General features: G+C 44.0%; 1 protein-coding gene across 1 annotated transcript in view; it reads left to right on the top strand.

Annotated features, from left to right (window-relative positions):
- Sfl (N-deacetylase and N-sulfotransferase sfl) overlaps nucleotides 1–19,641 on the top strand; it is a 171,730-nt gene that overhangs the window by 148,197 nt on the left and 3,892 nt on the right. The window contains exons 4-12 of the mRNA XM_076425486.1: nucleotides 4,572–4,824; nucleotides 7,435–7,626; nucleotides 15,756–16,099; nucleotides 16,989–17,277; nucleotides 17,651–17,779; nucleotides 17,854–18,036; nucleotides 18,222–18,442; nucleotides 18,809–19,087; nucleotides 19,339–19,636. Of these exons, the coding sequence (XP_076281601.1) occupies nucleotides 4,572–4,824; nucleotides 7,435–7,626; nucleotides 15,756–16,099; nucleotides 16,989–17,277; nucleotides 17,651–17,779; nucleotides 17,854–18,036; nucleotides 18,222–18,442; nucleotides 18,809–19,087; nucleotides 19,339–19,636 (2,188 nt within the window). The remainder of the gene's footprint in view (nucleotides 1–4,571; nucleotides 4,825–7,434; nucleotides 7,627–15,755; nucleotides 16,100–16,988; nucleotides 17,278–17,650; nucleotides 17,780–17,853; nucleotides 18,037–18,221; nucleotides 18,443–18,808; nucleotides 19,088–19,338; nucleotides 19,637–19,641) is intronic.

The following is a 19,641-nucleotide window of genomic DNA, read 5'->3' as shown; positions in this document are numbered from 1 at the left end:
TGTTCCCGAGCCGACACCGGCCATTAATATTTTCCATTTTCCGGCTGCAACGCATCAATACGTTTCACGCAGCACGTTCCGAGAGCCTTGCCTCGAATCGATTACGCGGCGCGGCGCCTTGTTAAAATTACACGGTCCTTTCTCATTAACGTCGCGCCGGCCACTCACGGCGCGATTAACAAACTCCGCATTAACAAACGTTCTGTCCGCTCGGTGATTGTTAATTAAAAACCTCGGACGGGTGCGCAACGATTTTGCGCGAAGATGTTCGAAAATAAACTGTACGCGATTAAATAAATTTATTTTTGTGCATCAATGATACAAGAACTGCGTGGATATGTGTGGAGAACGGGAAAGAAACATAATGAGTGAGAGGCAAAACGAAATGAGCGAGCATGATGGAGCGTTTCGTTTGGAAAATTTAGATTTCGTACCAGTTTAAATATACAGGGTGTCTCAGCTGGAGGAGACCACCCAAATATCTCCTTTATTTTCAATGGCACAAAAAGTATTTATGGCATAATTTAAATGGTATCGAAGGAGGAATATCATAGAAGAACAATTTCTTTCGTCCGGTTATTTTTTATTAGCCATCTTAAAGCGGCTGAAAAAATACATTTCAATATGCTCGAGTCATTAACAAGATGGAATAAAAAAAAAGTTTTTCCGATAAAAAATAACGGTGACCTTGAAAAACTATGAAAAAATAACCGGACAAAAAAATCGTTCTTCTATGATATTCCTCCTTCGATACCATTTAAATTATGCCATAAATATTCCTTTTGAGCCATTAAAAACAAAGGAGATATTTAGGTGGCCTGTGCTTCAGCTGAGACACCCTGTATACTTCAATACAGAGATGTTCACTAAAAAAAATGTCTCAGAAAACAATATTTATAATTACAATATTTCTAAAAGAACAAATTAGGAGCAAGTCCTTTTGGCTCATCCGGCAGTCCTAGTGTTAAATTCGTTTGTAAACATTGATAATCCCATCCACTGCTTGAACAAGAACCTACCCCATAATTCTCAAAAGAGTCGATGGGATAATTTGCCCCTAGAAAATTCGAAAAGATCACCTTGCCTACCCAGCCGTTTCAATTGGAAAATAAAATACATACTTCTTCAGTGTGGCATTGGAGCAGCAATTTTTGCTTGCAACGAGAGCTTCTGGTGCAGTCGCAGCCCACCCCAACTGCATTCCGTAGTTGCATAGCAGCTTGTCGGTGAAAGCAACCCCAGCAAATATTTCATCCACACCCGGTAATAGACGAGGAGCATCGCCGCTAGTTAAAATCTTCCAGCGGCCCGCCCTCGAGGACCGCGTCCACCCCTTTGCCGAGGGTGAGCCGAAGCGTGAAGGGGGTGACGGAAGTGGCTACTTGGTTCGGGCCGATCGAAGGACATAATCCAGGACGAGGACACTCGAGCGGCGAACGCTGAATGCTAAACAGTCCTAATTGCGGCCGCGGGTTTTTCAATGGCCGAAGAGGTGGGTCGGGGGTGTGCGGCTCGCCTTTGAATCTCGGGGGTGGATCTCTCCTCGTCGTCGTCGTTGCACAAGGTCCAAGCACACGCTTGGCCAATTGGCGTGGCAGCCGATCGCCACACCGGCCAAGAACAAAAGAGCCACGTCGGAGTTCGTTATGACAGTTCGTTAGCTCCGTAAATTGCTGGGCCCTCGTTAATGGCCGGCCGCCAATTATCGAACCGATTACTCCGCTGAATTATCCGGCATTCGTTCATTAGTTGACTGCAATTTTCTGCAGTGACACGCGAGCCACGCTGCGGACTGTAAACTGTTGATAGGTCCCGTCTCTTTGGACGAGCGTAGCAAGGGGCTCGAGAAATCGCGAGGGCTTCCGGTCCTCTGGACGCGTTGTTGTGAAACTGTTGCACGAAGGAATCCTTCTCTAGAGAGAGTCTCTCTGTCTCACTTCTGCGACTAATCATCGTGCTCTGAATGTTTAATCAGCGAGCGAAGTTAACGGAAGTTCCAGTCTTAGTGGGCGGGACTGGGGATGGAGTTGGACCTGATGGGGGATGGCTCTCGTAACGAAGATGGTTGCGTGGGAATTAAGTGCCGTTTCTGCTAAATAACCGGGCGATTCGGGTCCCTAATGATTCGGTGCTGAGTGGGTTCGAGAAGATTCTGGTCTACCGTTTTGAGTGTCGCAGAACTCATTCTTAGATTCGTAAAAAAATGTACTAGATGTTTGCCTATTATTTTGAGTATCATAGAACTAATTTTTTTGTTCTGTGTACATGTATAATAATCCCATTAGCACATGATGGAAAGTCGTTTAAATGATCTCACTAAAATTATCCACCTGTGATGTCACCAATATTATTATTAATATCAAATCTTGCAGATCGACCGCTCGCGATCTCGAATCACTCTCCACCATTCCCACAGTCCAGTTCGATTACAATACATTCGAAACCCGAGCGCAAAGGAATTATAAATCGAATAAATTGAGCGGGTATTCGATATCAGACAAAGACAGGCGAATTCATTACTGGTACGAACAGTTCCGATCGACTTTGCAAAGGAGAGTACTACTTGCGCCGTTCACCGTTGAATAAACATGAGACGTCCAATTAGAAAATGAAATCATCTCCGTTTCCGAGTGAATAAACACACTATCGAACAGTTCTCCTGGCTCCTATCGTCGACGAACACTGTTCCCCGTTCTCGCTTCGAACCAAGAAGAAAACCACGGAACAGAGATCCCTCTACACCATTGTCTGCCAGAGAAATACTCGTTCGATATCCAAGAAAGTGTATTCCGCGTATAATTGCTTGATTATTCTCGAAAGAGTTTCAGCAGCCGCATAAAAATGCGGTTTCGACGGAAGTGTCCTTGTTTCATTAACAATAACGGACGGGTGTCTCTCTTTCCGTTTGCCTTATCGATATTCCGTTTTCCCTTTGCACCCCTCCCCCGTCAGTATTTATTCTCGTTCCCGCCTTTTAAATATCCGATGAAGATATTCCGATCCAGTGGCGTAGGACTGAAATTGTCGTAACAGAGGTCCGAAGGCTTTTTCTCCGAACCATAGTATTACAAAGTACATGATAATAATTATTTCTCCCGCTGTTTTAATTTCGATTCAGTCGCGGAGAGCGTCGCACAATCGGTTTGATCATCTGATCAAATAAAAAGAAATGTTCATCAATTTATTAGTTTAAAATGTTGTAACAGTAAGACGAAAATACCTCGAAGATTAGACTTTTTAGCATTGTTTCGGACACAGTGGGACAGGTTGAAATATTCGCGGCGTAGAACGCGATTCGTATCGAGGGCGTGGAAGGGGTTGGAAAGCAGAGAAGGAACGTTTATTCCATTCCGTGGGACAGCAGCGATGCCTGCTTTATTGCATAATCTCGCGAGGAGGATAAAAACCGAAGGAGTTCGTGGAAAGTTTGTTGTCCCTTCGCGCCGTAATCTCGCCAAGGACGAGGCCGCTCCTCGAGGATCGTTGTCACGGGGATATTGCTCGTAAATGCCCCGAGGATTCTTTCTCATCGGCTCGATCCGGGACGCGAGATTACGAAATCTCGCGCGTTTTATTGCGCCCTTCTGTGTCTACGAAAGCAGGCGAAAGCGAGCAGACGATTCGACGTTGGGAACCAAGGCGTAACGGGGCTTTGGAACGAGGAAACTTGCTCGCGCGATTGGATAACGCGGCACGTATGATTTATTCGGCGATTATACTATCTCTTTGAATCAATTTAATTGCCAAGGAGGTTGTAATTTAAGCGAACGCCCAGCATGAATTCGGAAAATTAGGGAAATGGACTGACTGCGACGTTCTTGCTCCCGGAAAACGGTTTTGGGAGCTAAATCGTTCTCCTTGCGGAGATTCGAAATCGTTTCAGTGGTGGTACATGGGAATTTTTAGTTTTTTTCACTGGTTTGTGGAAACAAAAGTCTGATAAATTCGAAATTTAATATTTGTGTGTGTGGAATTGACACACAAATACTCTACTTGAAATCAATTATTTTATACAAACTAGCATAAGAACACAGATCAGAGATACTATTATAATGTTCATTATTTCAGCTGCTTTCTAGTATTTCAAAGATTTACAAATTCTTTAAATGCATGAAAATCTACAGTCTAGTCATGACCATTAGAATGAGAACTATTTCTTTCATTTCTTATGGAACGAGCAAAACTTTGCACTGTTTTTCCACAAAAGTGTATGAAGTACAAACGACATAGAATTGGTACCCGCGTGTCTAAACAAAATTGGATAATTCTATTCGTCATCGTAAATTCACTGAATACATTGTCCAGGTTCAATTCTTGTAAGGAACAGATTTAATCCCCGTCCTCTTCACGGCAGGTGTAAAAATTCATTAATTATTATTTTAGTCTATAGAAATTGAAGATTTTATTCGTCACCACAAATTCGCTAAATACATTGTGCAGGTGCAACGATTTGAGGACTGCGTTTAATTAAGTGCATTCGGGTCTTCGTTAAAGTGAATTTCGTCTATTACGTACGATACGAGAGGTTTTAGTGGTGATAGCAATTAATGTGCCGTTCGTAATGCTTTCAGATACAAGTTGGAAGTGGCCGGGAAGTCCCTGCCGGTGCTGACGAACCTGGACAAAGGTCGTTACGGGGTTCTGATCTTCGAGAACCTGAACAAGTATCTGCAGATGGACAAATGGAACCGCGAACTGTTGGACAAATACTGCAGAGAGTACTCGGTGGGCATCGTGGGCTTCGCGCCGTCCGGCGAGGAAAGTCTCGTCGGTGCACAGCTGAAGGGCTTTCCTCTGTTCGTGCACACTAATCTTAGATTGAAGGTCAGTATAGCCCGCAACCATATTCTCCTGGAGAAATTTCACTACGATACTGCTCACCGTAGCCTCGCTGCACTCTGTATGCAACGAATCAAAGCGTTCCCACCGATCTCTTCGTTCTTCCTTCAATTTGAAAAATTTCTTGGATACACAAAACAAATTTATCTTAATTCTCTTTTGTTCTTTCTTAGATTTTTATTTTTTAAGCAAGGGGAGTGTTCAAGTATTTGTCTTTTCATCCCGTTGAACCCATGTTACCATGTTCGAGATTAAAAAAATTTTAGAAGCCAATTCCGTACACTTTTTGGAAATTAGAAACACTGCGTTTCTTTTTCTCCTTTTGATAAATTAGTTCATTAACGAAGGTGTTAAGATCCAATCTCTAGTGTGCAGTAAGTAATTCGAACGCACCTGCAGATGCAAATGATGTCCATAAAACCGGCACTAAATGTTTCCGTGTGTTCCTCGGTCGGACTTCAAGGGAGTCACAATGATTGATTTACGCTACTTCGAATAATTAAAGAGACTCGCTGTTTCACACGAAATCAGAAACTGGATCTCCTGCGCTAAAATTAAACGTTTGCGATCTAAATGCGGTTCGGGTATCTGCGTCTCGGGTTCACGAATCAGCCTACTGGACGTTCCAGTATGCAGCTGAAACGTTCAGATTAATATCACGCGGATAAAATTTGTATCAACTTAAGCAATCATCGACGATCAAGAATTCATGAAAAAAGTGAGACCAACCTCTGTCAAAAATCAGTCTAACTATTTCGCATTAATTGAAAAATCGAAAAGAAAAAACGCAATTTTCCATAGAATAATTTGCCACAAAAATCGAATCCATCGAATTATCGTCGATGACAGAATTCGTTTAGAAAATGGAATCAATAATTTGAGGACGCGAATGGATAATAGGAAAGAGGGGGAGAAAAATTCGGTTTAATTGTGTTGTGGGTGAGAAAATGCATCGAACCTGTGGTCGGTATGCTGTTAGAGGCGAAGGCAATCTCGCCCACGTGGCTCGCGGCGTTTATCGGCGGGCGGGAAATAAGTTTCGATAACGTTTCGGCAGAAAGCGAGAACCTGGGGGATTGGCAATCTCCGTTTCCGTGTGACGGACCCGAACCGGCGACTTTATTTCACGGGCTCCGAGGAAGAAAAGGCTCGCGGAATCGTCGACCTCGCGCCATTATCGCCGGACTGCAATACGACAAATGCCTCTTAGCGGGAAAGGCCGGGACGCCGAATCAATTTGCATATCGCGTGAGATCGCGCGTGCCCGCACGCTCTCTGTGATTACCGCGGCATTATTCTCCCTCTTTCTCTGTCCCTCCTTGTCCGTTTTCTTTCCGGGAGAGGGCGATCGTGCAACACGTTTTCGAACGATCCTCCGAAGAACGTGAATCCACGACCCGACCTCGTTCCCTTCGGCTCCACGATGAAATATTTGTTTAACGACCGACGAAACCTTCCGTGATAAATAGGTGCCGCGGATTTTATGCATTTTCTACCGGCACGGTCGAATGCGTGGCACACGATGAAAGGAACACCTTAATGAAGATTAATTATCCCGCCGCGCGTTTTTTCACTCTAATAACGCCTTTGATGGGGGATATGCGGCTCCGTTTTTTAAATAGATCGATTCTGTTTAATTGGTTTTATGGACGAAGTTGTTGCTTCTACGAGGCACTGCGAGCTATGAGGGCCACGCTGGTTTCATAAGAGTTCTTTTGTGGGTGGCATACAAATTTTTCAGCTCATCGTCAAAGGGAAATTAATTTAAAAACCTAAAGAAATCGACGCAATTAATTACGAAAAATCCAGAAAAGATTTTTCAAGCGCAGGGGTTGGTTTTCCGTTAAAAATCACAACCGCGAGTAGAAGGACACTGCGAATATGGGACGTCGTCCAATCGCAGGCTCATCATCAACGGGAAATTAAACTAAAAACGCAAATAAATCGACGCAATCAATTTCGAAGAATTCAGAATCGGTTCTGCAAACGCAGGGGTTGGTTTTTCCGTTAAAAATCACAACCGTGAGTGGAGAGACATCGTGAATCCAGGAAGCCGTTCATTCCCAGGTTCATCGTCGAAGGGAAATAGAGCCAAACACTTGAATAAATCGATGGGATGAAACCGAAAAAAGATTCGGGAACGATCTTCGGACCGCAGGGTTCGGTTTCATCGTTGAAAAATCGCGACATTAAAATCGCAGCGGAGTGAAAAGGCGCGGTGAAAACGCGGCTTTGTCGTTTCCCCGGCTTTTAACCCTTCGGACAACAGAGGCGTAATAGAATCGGAACAAGGGAACTAATTTCCGACTTTTGTCGGACCGTTTCACTCGTCGCGTGTAAACCGTCGGTGAACAAAAAAAAAGGGGGGATCGAATAAGCGACGCGCATAGAGAGAAGAGAGAGAGAGTTGTTCGAGCGTCACGTCGCGCCGCGTTGAGTCTCGTCGAGAGTTTGAGTTCTCTCTTTCTCTCTCCCGTTGAGTCTCGCTGAGAGTCGAGTTCTCTCTCGTTGTTAGTTGAGTCCCCGTCGTTGACAATGTCCGAGAAGTTTTCCAGCGGCCGGCTAAATGAGATCGGCTCTTTCTCTTTCCCGCAGGATGCTCAGCTGAACGCAGCCTCCCCTATTCTACGATTAACCAGATCCGGGGAAACAGCCTGGGGACCACTTCCTGGCGGTGACTGGACCATTTTTCAGGCCAATCACAGCACCTACGAGCCACTGGCCTGGGCACACCGGGACAGCCTCGACTATCCAGCCAACAAAAGTCCTCTGGCGACCGTCATTCAGGTGAGACACGGGATTCCTCTACTTACCAGCCTTTGTCCTCTGACTCCGCCTCGAATCCCTCTGTGCACGATATGTTCCCCATGTCCACGATGTTATGCTAAAATCAACATATTATTACACGATGAAACATACTACACGCGAGTCTGTATTGTACTCTATAATCACATTTAACATTCTGTGATACTCAACATTGCCATCGTCCTGGTGCCACTCCTTACATGTTGTCCTGTATACTAACGTACCTATACATATACATACATATACTGATCTGTACGCCAAATCGAAGCAGCCGCAAAAATGTATAAATCACATCGCCAACATTGCCATCGCCCCGGAGACGCCAGCCCAGCGCTGTTTTCGCGAGCATTTGCATAGTAATCGCAATTCCGTCGCTCTGCAGCAGTGTACGAGATTCTTCGTCGCTGTAAACACAGGAACATTAATTATTAAGTAGTCAAGACTCCCAGAGCCTGTGCCGGGGTAGACGATGAAGCTTTGTTCTAAGCGACTGCATAGTCGTTTCGCTTCTTGCCGGGATTATTAATTAATACTCGCGTTGTTAACGGACAAAGCTCGAGTAGAAGGGGTCTTAGCGGAGAGAGAGAGACGAGGAGAAGAGGATCGTGTTTAATTAAACACGATCGCGCGTCGCCGTGCGTTTGTTACATTACACTCTGGAAAAATTCGTTAACGAGCTACTCTTTTTGAGCTCTTGGAAGCTGGGTCTGTCTGGCAAAGGGCTTCGATCCGGTTAAAGTCCTGAGACCTGCTATATGCCCGTTAATTAACGAGCTTTTGTCTTCGACGGTGTATGGCCACGCGGCCTGGCCCGACCCAGCCCGGCAACACCGTCAGTCAGTTTTCCGCGTTTTCGTTTGACACCGAATCGGCAGCGGTGAAGCGGAATGGCGTCCGCAACCGCGTGGTCGCGGTGCAGCTTGCGGAGACACGAAACACGATGCCAAAACGCATCGCTGCTGTCCCCTGGTTGGTCGATTCGGTGACCACTATGCGGTGCTAGCTAGTATCTATGTGACCGGTTCATGGCAGTCTTCATTCCTAAATCGCGACTAACGCCGACGATTGGATCCGACTGTTTTATTTCTGCTGGTTATTTGAGGAATTTCTTTCGGCTCGTTGCCGCGCGAGATAGTATTTACAATAATGCGATTAGCTCTTCTAAATTCCGATGAACACCGCGAACGCGATTTGGTATTTTATTTCTATTGAGGATGGTTATTTGAAGAATTTATTTCACGCGGTTACTGTGCCCGATTGATTCTGGATTCCCATTCACGTGCATAAATTGACCAGTCATTGGTAACGTCGAGTATCTGATAAAACATTCGTCTGATATTAATATCTACATCGCAGCATGTTTTACATATTGACCGACAGAATTTAAAAATATTACCCAGAAGTTCCTCTAGATCACCGGTGTCGCATTCTTCGCGGAAGTGTGTAAACACTCGGATCGATTCGGCGCCGCGGCAATAATTCCAAATAATCGAAACTCCTCGGAAACTTCATGGTATCTCTTCGAAGCAACTCCACTCCGGACGATTCCTATTTCATCCGGCGAACTCCGGTTCCCGGAAAACGAAAACAAATGTGAAATTTCCGCGACTGGTAGTCCGGGCATGGCGCGCTTGAACCTCCTGCAAAGAAATGAAGATGTAAGAGGGACGCGCAGGAACTGCAGTCTCTGGGATAACGTATGGGGTAAACAGATGCCTAAAGAAACCATTAAATCTAGTCAATTTAATACAGCCTCCGGGAAAATGAAAATAATTGTGCCGCGGTGCAGGGGAGCGTACCTTTATGAATTTCAAATCGTGGAAAGCAGGGGCAGAACTATAAATAAAACACACACACACACACACAGCTGCGTCCCACAATTTTTTAAGCAGCGAATAAGTATGAAAATTCACGGTTCTATATTCCTCACGTTCCGTCCTTCCTGTTCTGTATTCTTTGTCAGGAATTTCGAATTGGGGAGAGAAATGCACAGAGATGTTATTACATTCTCCAGTTCCTCCGTTAGGTTGCAGACATTTTTCGCCGATGCTGAGTGGGTGGAGCCATTTTGAAAAATATATTCGATAGTGCACTGCCTTTAGACAAACATTGGCGTGGTTTCAATTAACATTGAGAATGAAGCGTGTCGAAATTAGCAGCTGGACAGTCGTAATATTTGTCGATGTTCGAAGACGTCGATCGTTAAGTAAAAAATTCCCGTTAATGACCTCGCGACTCCGCAATTCCGCCAGCAGCAGGAGCCAACAGGAGTCAACATAGCCTCAAACAGTCGCATAATAAAGTCCCCGGGACGGTTGAATACGAAATCCGAATAACCGCGCGGGAATACAACCGTCAGCGAATAAGAATACTATTAAGAAGAAAAATGGTGTAGCTGGTAGAGGATCGAAAGGGGCGAAGCAGCGAGTGGAAGAGAGACAGCAAGAGAAGAAGATCTTAAAGCAGAAATAAACAAGGTGGGGGCAGAAGGAGCGGGCGCGAACTAATGCAAATTAGGTAAGGACGAGGGCGTAATAAAAAGCGGGAAGTATGGAGACAGCGAGAGATTGCGCGGGGAATATTCAGAAGAAGAAAAATGGTCGGGGTAAACAGAGGCGGAAGGTCTGCGCCGAACGAACACAGAAATAACAGAGAGGGGAGAGAGGGAGAGAGAAGAGAGCCGGACCAGAAAACCGGGGGCGGACTGGAACAATCCGTAAAGCTGTTCCAGCCGGGCGTTTACATTCACGGAGGAATTCGCGATTGCGAGATTCCACGGCCCTAAAGGCCCTTGCCGGAAGTGAGTGCACGCCGGATGGGAGCACGTGATCTATAGAATGCGAAAATGCAAAACGCTAGACAGCCGGGTCGCGAAGATTCGCGACAAGAAGATTCGCGACGCAGGACGAATCCTTCCGCGGAGGACCGTGTCTCCTTTCTCCGGGGAGCAGACCGGAAACACACGGAACCTGATGAAACAAACAGCTCGGACGTGATATCATCTGGCTGCGATCCTCTCGATTCATCCGCTTCCTCTCTCTCTTCCGCAGACTCGTTACCGGCACGCCACGTTGGAAATTTTTCATTAGATGCCTGCTTTATAGCCACTTCTATCCCCTATTTCCCGGTATTTGTCCGCTTCTCAGCTTTGCCAGCTAGCTTTACGGGTCATCTTACGGGAAACGCTGTTCCTAAGCCAGTTTTCAGTAGCAATTAATATATGTAGTTAGCCTTGGGGTTCATTTGCTAGGACGCTTTTAGGGGATGATCGTTTTCTGAGACTTTATCGGCACTTGTTTGGCTGACAGGCTTCTTGGGATTTTTACTGGACGTTTTGTTAACGGTGTACGTTTTAAGACTATTTTCACCGTAACGTAACGTTCATGAAAGTTCATTAAAACAATCGTTTCTGGATCGTAATCCTCCTACATCACTCAGCAGCTTATCTATGGAGCATTCGGTTCTTCCATGTGGCAAATTAATTTTTGCTTTTAAGATGGTGCAATTAATTCGTTGCCCGTAGTTCATTAGCAGAAGCGTTTCTGGGTAGTCGTTAATCCTTCTACGTTCTTCAGGTACTTACTTCTCTAATAGTCTACTCCCCAGATTGAAAAATATGATTTTTTCAGGTCGTTTTATAAGCCATATCGATTTTAAGCTAATTTTCATGGTGGAGTAATTAATACTTAGCTCGGGGGTTCATTTATAAAAGCGTTCGTGGCTTACTTATCTAATGTTCAGCTCTTTCGCTCTGCAAGAGAGTATTTTTTAAGTGATCTTGAAAGTTGCTTTAAACCAGTTTGCATGATGTACCAATTAATATTTCATCAATGAATCATCTTTCTACGTTCTCCAAGCAGTTTTCTGTCTAGTATGCTCAGCTACGTATTTTCAAGCGTATGTAAGGCTTGAAGAACTATAAGAAAAATTATTTTTCTACACATGCTCCTAAAAATTTTACTACAAAATCTTTTAAATTGATGAAATGAGTACCACGAATTTTAAAATATAATACTTTCTTCAAAAAAGAGAATGACCAATTTTTGCAAGACATCAAGAAATGGCCCGTTACCATTTTAACCAGCCGGAAGATTGAGATTTCGTTCCGTCGTACAGGAGAATGAAAGGCAACAAAAATTCTCATAACTCCATCCGCGCCAGCCTGATCTACCATATCCGCCATTATTACTTGGTCGACAAAGACGCGAGCGCGGAGGCCGCGCGCATACTTTGCCCGAACAATCCAGACACGGTCTGGCGAAACGTACGGTTTAAACTGCTGCTACGTCGGCCTTGATGAAATATTTTCAAACTACTGCGAGAGGGTAGGTCAACTTCCCCTCTCTTGCCACCGTCCGCTTGACAAATTCTGGAAACTTGCGGCGCAGGGAATATTGCTACTTGGGAGACACTTGGGTACTTAAATTTAGGGCAGCCGGCACCCTAGCGGCGCTCTGCCGGAAATAAATTTCGGAACTGTACAATCAGGATAGCGACCTAGTGCTGGGGTGGTTCGAGGGTTTCTTAGCTCCCTAGGTGCTGTGCAAAAAGTGAGATAGATATGATCCTCGGAAGATGTTAGAGTTTACGTTTAATCCTCGATATCTTCCTAAAATTTGGAACAGAGTAATTGGTGCTTCACATCAAGTGCAAATTCACATCTTCATTTCTAGAAAACCACACAGATTGCTGGCAAATGAAAACTAAAATCAAAATTATCAAAATCCCCTATCCACTAAATTTTTTGCGTCTAAAACAAATCCAAACCCAATAATAATCAGCATTGACTTCTAATTGCGTTACGGCTACCATTAGCTCCTGCACGAATCAAACAGCGTGATCGCATCGAAGCACGTTCGCCGCTGATCCAAGCGCATCTCTTCTTGTCGAGCGTTCATCAGAGATGCGTTTCGCGGGTCCGAGGCGTGTCCTGTGAACGAAATATAAACCGTCGGATGCAGAATGGCGGCAAATGAAGCAGCTTGCGCCGATGCCCATTAATCGAATGAACGAACGGCTGATTGGCTTCTGATTTAATTAACTGACTGGCTGGGATCCGTGAATCCCTGGTTCCGGGGGCAGTCCACCGCGGCCGTGTAATGGGGTTATCAGCGAGATTATTATTGTTATTTACTGCTAACAAGCTCCGTCCGCCAATCGTTTCGTAAACGCGGCGTCGGCTGAGAGTCCCTGCCAGTAACAATGCAATTAACAAATTGCCAGGATTATCTTGCATCGAGAGCTGCATCCGAGGGATATATCCTACCGGCCGGTGCACCCTCTGATGCAGCCGATGCACGAGATAAGCCCCCCACTGTCCGGTGCATTCGGTTCTCGGACCCGAACGCGATCCAATCGAACTTTTTCCAAAGGATTCTCAAAGGAGAATGGACTACGACGGAAACGACCTAGCCAGTCTTCCTGATTTTGAACAGGCTCTCTCTCTCTCTCTCTCCCTTTCTTTCTGCAGATTGCCACGGTACTACAGATTCCGCGGATACTAACTTTAGATTGACTTTGTACATTAACTTATCCTCCACCCGGCTACCGTGGAATTTAAGTCTTTATCATGAGTAAATAGAGACTTACCGACTAAGAATGCGGAAGCCGAAGCAAGCATAAATGTGTTTGAGACGGAGTTCGCTGGTCGGATCTCAGAGATTGTCTTCGGATCTCGAGAATTTTCACGATTGCGAGACGGTAACTAATTTGAAAGCCGCTAAGCTCCGAGAGGCTGGGGTCAAGGACCACTTTTATTCTATCGTTTTTACCTTTGTTGATCTCTCTTCGTGGTATTGGCTTTGCTACGATGCTGCGCGATTATTCAATTTACGGTGGTCCTCTGTGGCTGCGAGTTTTTTAGAGAATCTGGCAACAATTTTTACCGTAACAGTGAACATTCCTATTATTGCAGAGTATTTTTTACTGTACAATGAGTAGACTGTTGATGTTTTAATTGCAAGATGGACAAAACATTATTTTACATTGTTGGACAAACATTAACTCTTATTTTTTAAATATCCACGTTCACCCCCATAGAAGGAGGAACCAGAAACGAGTGGAATCGTCGTTCTATCATTGATCTAGGCTATCGATGCCACCATTTTGATAACGTTCAGAAGTAAACGTTCGCGATAAGCGTCGCAAGTTCAAGAATAGCCTCGGGTGTTGGAGGTCTTGCTCGTTGAAGAAAATAGAGCTATTACACAGTTATCGGTGTCGAGGGAACGCGTTAATGTAAAACATCTTCAAAATTAACACGCGGCCAGGTGATCGATAAGCATCGGCGCCCATTAACGTTCGCGTGAGCGTCGTTTTCCGCGTCCAGCAAAAATAAAACGAGATCGCGGGTAGGCAATACACCTACTCCTCCACCAGCCAATAAACAATTCCCGTTTCACGGTGATCGAGCCGGTGATCGATGCTCTATTTACGTTCCATGGTCTGCTCCTTTCCCTGGCTGCGTTTCGTGAGAATGACGTTAACGAGCCGGGCGAGAGAATAAACATGTATGTACTTCAGATACGAAACCGGTCGCCGAGTTACTTTTATGAAATTAGTGGGCGTTCTACCGGGCGATTTAATGCGACGTTAAGTCTGATGGAGTGGAATTATGTTATATTCGTGCTTGAGGGACGTTGTTTCTCTGTGAAATGTGTTTCGAGATTTCTTTTTATGTTGTTTTGAAAGCCGGTGTTTTAATTCGATGGGGAAAGTGATTAGAGTGGAAATGATGGATGTAGATGGAAATATGAATGTATGTATTTTATTATTAATAGTGGGATTTTAGGTTGATTCTGAGTGCTGGAGAAACCACGATTGCATAGGGTATGATTAATTTATTAGAGTTTATTTATAGGTTTAGTAACAGTAACGCTGAAAATGATAAATGCAGTTTTATCCTCTTGTAACAGAAAATATCTGTTTAACTACGAACAATGGGAAATCGGCTCGAACTGCAGTTGTAGCTTCAATAAACCATTCTTCTCTGATCAGATAAAAATTTGTTCCCCTGCAATTTGTGTATTTTAAGTTTCCCTTTTGCATTATTTCAAATGGCATTCTCTTAATACGCAGGGAAAATTGGTAAACTTGTGAAATGGTAGCTGTAAATGCAAATGTAAATGTCGGAGTGAATACGTCTGTTTAATCGCCGACAGCGGTATTGTACATAACATGATTCAGAACGCAAGTGAAACCACGATTGTAGGTTTAATCAAACATAACAGCTTTGTGCTCATACAAAAGCATATCGCTTGCCTCTGCAATCTGTATTTCAAGATTTATTTTTGCGTTTACTTCAAAAGGCGATCTCTTAAAAATTGATAATATTGGAGAATGATGATTGCGGAATAAAATGTGAATGTTTTTCGCAGATTTATTCCATTGTAACTGACAATAACAGTTTAATTACGACCAGTGGGATTTCAGGTCGACTCAGAATACCAGCAGATACCACGATTGCAGGATTCGATCAAACATAACTGCTCTCTGATCAGACAAAAGCTGATTAGCACTCGCATTCCACCAGCTACGCTTCAAACAGCGGAATCCACCGCGTAAATCGGTCCTCGATTTCTTTTGTAAACAAACGTTGTTTTCCGTTTGCACGATCCAACTATGGAAATCCTGTTGTAGTAAAAATATTCGTGCAACGCGTTGCCATTAAAACAGATAAAAAACAAAAGCATTCGAAAGAATAGTAGGTGTTCTCTTATCAGCACGAATACTAGAACACGCATAACTTGCGTGTAAGGAGGGTATAAATAATTTTGTGAGCCTAATAACTGCTGTACAAAAAGTTCGTAATTCAATGAGATGAATATGCTGCAATTTTCCTGCATTTCCGGCCCGGTGCGTGGTGATTCCTTTTTTTTTTTAAACGTAGACCACCATTTGTGGAATTTATGCTCCCATAAATATTCTTCCTGGGTAGAGGAAAATTTCGAAAATGTATCTTTGTTTCTCCGAGAAGAGATTCCAACTCATAAACAAGGTGATCTTTCAATCACTGGCAAAATTATATCATTGCATCTCGAGTTAATCTTTATCATGTTAAACAATCTTGCAGAACAAAATTAAAGCTAAAGTACTAATTATATTTTCGCCAGGATCACGGTAGATACGACGGGATCCAGAGGGTGTTTTTCGGCGGCGGTCTGCGATTCTGGCTGCACAATCTGCTGCTGCTCGACTCGTTGTCATACTTATCGCACGGCCAGTTGAGCCTCAGCCTGAATCGCATGATCCTGGTGGACGTGGACGATATATTTGTGGGCGAGAAAGGCACCAGGCTGAGGAAGGACGACGTGATGGCGTTGCTGGCCACCCAGCAGAAGATCCAAGCGTTGGTACCCGGCTTTAAATTCAACTTGGGGTTTTCCGGAAAGTATTTCCATCATGGCACCACCGAGGAGAATCTGGGGGACGACATGCTGCTGGAGAACGTCGACAGGTGCGTGATACTGGTATACCCATTTACGAGGATTCAATGAAAGGTAACGACAGCGACGGGGCCACCGTAAACTTTCGTTCGAGCCGGTGATAAATATTCGACGCGATGCCGCGCTGCGGTAACCTGTTGTGCAACTTTATCTTTCAATTAATCCTCGCGATACGCGTTTTGCTGTGAAATTCGAGCCGTTTCACACTTGATTGCCTTCTACGTCATTGTACAACAGAGTTCGGTAGCACGGGGTCATTCGGCTTTGAGCAGGTCGGAATTTTCATTCATTTTCCTGATTAACTTTTCGACTGCGACGTTAGTTAAATAATTTCATGCTCATAACAGAATTGACCAATTTTTTTAATCCTTCTGCGCTGTTCAGAGACTCTGAACATGATTATATTTTTCGAATGAAATTTAATCAACATTCAATTTCGGAAAAGTCCAGTCCTTGATGTGGAACATCAACATTAATGTTTCAGCAGGAAAAGTTCCAATTAAAAACAAAACTTGAATGAACGTTTCAGCAGTGGAAAAATGCAATTAAAAGCCAAACTTAAATGAATATATCAACAGAAAAAGATCCAATTAAAAGCAAAAGTTGAATCAATATTTCAGCAGGCAAAATTGCAATTAAAAGCAACGAATCAGCTTTCGGGTGAAACTGATTGTAACAGCGCACGATCATTCGCGAATAAAGCGCGAACGAACGAGAAGTGAAGTTGTAACAGGGCCCGTATCGTTTTATCAGAGATTTAGTTTTCCGGGCAGAGGTTTCGGGTAGTACTATCCAACAGTTTAGTTTAGGGTAGCCTTGTCCGGTTGCACGGGAGAGCTCGTATCTGAAAAGTCCTAGTGGATTTTAAATATGCAACGAGTATCCGGTTCTGAATTGCAGATTTACGTGGTTTTCTCACATGTGGAACCATCAGCAGCCCCACCTCTACGAGAATGTAACGCATCTACAGTTGGACATGGCGTTGAACAAACAGTTCGCGAAGGACCACGGGATCCCGACCGGAAGCGGATACAGCGTAAGTCCTCATCATTCCGGCGTCTATCCGGTCCACGAAGGGCTGTACGAGGCTTGGAAAAGAGTGTGGAACATCAAGGTCACCAGCACCGAAGAGTACCCTCATCTGAGGCCAGCTCGGCTGAGACGCGGTTTCATTCATCGTAATATTATGGTACGTCTTCGTTCAGCGTTTACTCAATGCTACACTATTGAAGATTTCTTCATTAATAATTTACTTATTGCTAGACTGCGGATCATTATGCAAAATAAAATGTTCTTACCTGAATTGCAACAAACTCGAGTGAAATAGAAATTATTTTCTTCCCTAATGTAATGTAATAATGTAATAGTATGTTTAAATTTTCCTAATGTTTTTGCTATTTTAAATTATACCTCATTTTTGTCATAAAATCCGCAGTCTACTTATTACTTTATTGAAAGGCTCCGAAATTTTTATTTCTGATTTCAAAGGACGATTAAATAGCTACCAGCTGTTAAAGTGTTTCCAATTCTGGGACATTAACGAACTCTTTGTTCTACTTCAGGTTCTACCGAGGCAGACCTGTGGCCTTTTCACGCACACGATCTTTATCGATAGATACCCAGGTGGAAGGGACAAGCTGGACAAATTGATACAGGGCGGAGAACTGTTTCAGACCATCGTTCACAATCCTGTAAGTATTATAACATCAGTAGCATTATCCCCTGTTAAATATTCAGTTTTAACATTTACGATTTCTTCTTGCAGATCAATATTTTTATGACACACATGTCGAACTATGGGAACGATCGCCTGGCACTGTACACCTTCGAATCGGTGATCAAATTCATTCAATGTTGGACGAACTTGAGGCTTTCTAGTGCGCCACCGCTTCAACTAGCTGAACGTTACTTTCAACTTTATCCGGAGGAGTCTGATCCTGTTTGGGGCGTAAGTTGGTCGTCAAGAATAGTTAATCTTATAAACGGATAAACGAGATTCTACTTAGTAAAAAATAACATAAAAATATTTATTTCAAAAGTTTGCTGATACTTACGTTATATAGGAAAAGTTTCAGTCTTCAATCAGGAGATAACGTGTTGTTCATGGTAGTCTGACATTGTTTTCCGTGACAGAATCCCTGCGACGATCAAAGGCACCAGAAGATCTGGTCGCGGAACAAAACCTGCGATCAGCTGCCGAGGTTCCTGGTAATCGGTCCCCAAAAAACCGGCACCACAGCTCTCTACACTTTCCTGTCCATTCACCCAGCAATAAGCAGCAACTTGCCGAGTCCAGACACGTTCGAAGAGATCCAGTTCTTTAATGGGAAAAATTATTACAAGGGGCTGGACTGGTAAGCGCAGAAACTGGAATCCTGTTCGCCGGAGTTCACCGATTCGATTGTTTACGCATGTTGCTCATTCTACGATACCCGAACGTCCGATACCGACGTCATTCGTTACGTCGGGTTGGAAATAAATTTTTGGCTTGCATTGAGACGATCATCTTTCTTTTATCGCAGAGCACAAGTATTTAGCTCTGCTTGTCAGCTTTATTTAGTAGATTTTTTACAATCTCAACAAATTTTTCACATAAACCAGAATGTTCAGAACTTTATTTGAGATTTAAAACTGTCATATAAACATACGTAAAAAATTCGTAGCCTAGTTGTTGCTAACTTCATGCAGAATTAATCTACATACTTGTATAATGTTTGCAGGTACATGAGCTTTTTCCCAGCATCGAAGAACGAGAGTTCGAGGTACCTGTTCGAAAAATCCGCCACCTACTTCGACGGCGAGCTGGTACCACGAAGAGCTCACGCTCTTCTACCTAAAGCAAAATTGATAACTATTCTCCTATCACCTGCTAGAAGGGCTTACTCGTGGTACCAACACACCAGGGTCCACGGGGACCCGGTGGCAAACAATTATTCCTTTCATTCGGTGATCACCGCGAGCGACACAGCTCCGAAGCCTCTCCGAGACCTCAGGAACAGGTGAGTTTGTTCAAAAACTACTATGCGAGTCTAGACGGAATAACGAATCACCGGAAAAGGGTATTCTAGCGGTGGCAATAATATTGGCCTGTTTCAAGGCGACTCCAAAGCGTAGAAGGACAATTTAAATTGCTAATGAGAATGTAGATCGCGGTTTCCACGGAAAGGGGTGTAGTGTAGATTGTGCGACCCCTAAAATGTTAATCCTGGTAAAGGAGAGGACGCTGACGGTCACGTTTCTTGCATCGCAGGTGTTTAAATCCTGGAAAATACGCCCAGCATCTGGAACGATGGCTTTCCTATTACCCGCCTCAGCAGTTGCACATCATAGATGGTGAACAACTCAGACAGAACCCTGTCGAGACGCTGCACGAGTTACAGAGGTTCCTCAAGATTACGCCGGCGTTCAATTATTCGTCGCATTTGAGGTACGACCCGAAGAAAGGCTTCTTTTGCCAAGTTACCAATGAGGATCGGACCAAATGCCTCGGGAAGAGCAAAGGCAGGCAGTACCCTCCCATGGAGGACAAGTCGTATAAGTTGTTGCAGGTGAG

Source organism: Lasioglossum baleicum, chromosome 6, assembly GCF_051020765.1.
Source record: "Lasioglossum baleicum chromosome 6, iyLasBale1, whole genome shotgun sequence".
Classification (NCBI taxonomy): Eukaryota; Metazoa; Arthropoda; class Insecta; order Hymenoptera; family Halictidae; genus Lasioglossum; species Lasioglossum baleicum.
This window is presented reverse-complemented; position numbering and strand designations above follow the sequence as displayed.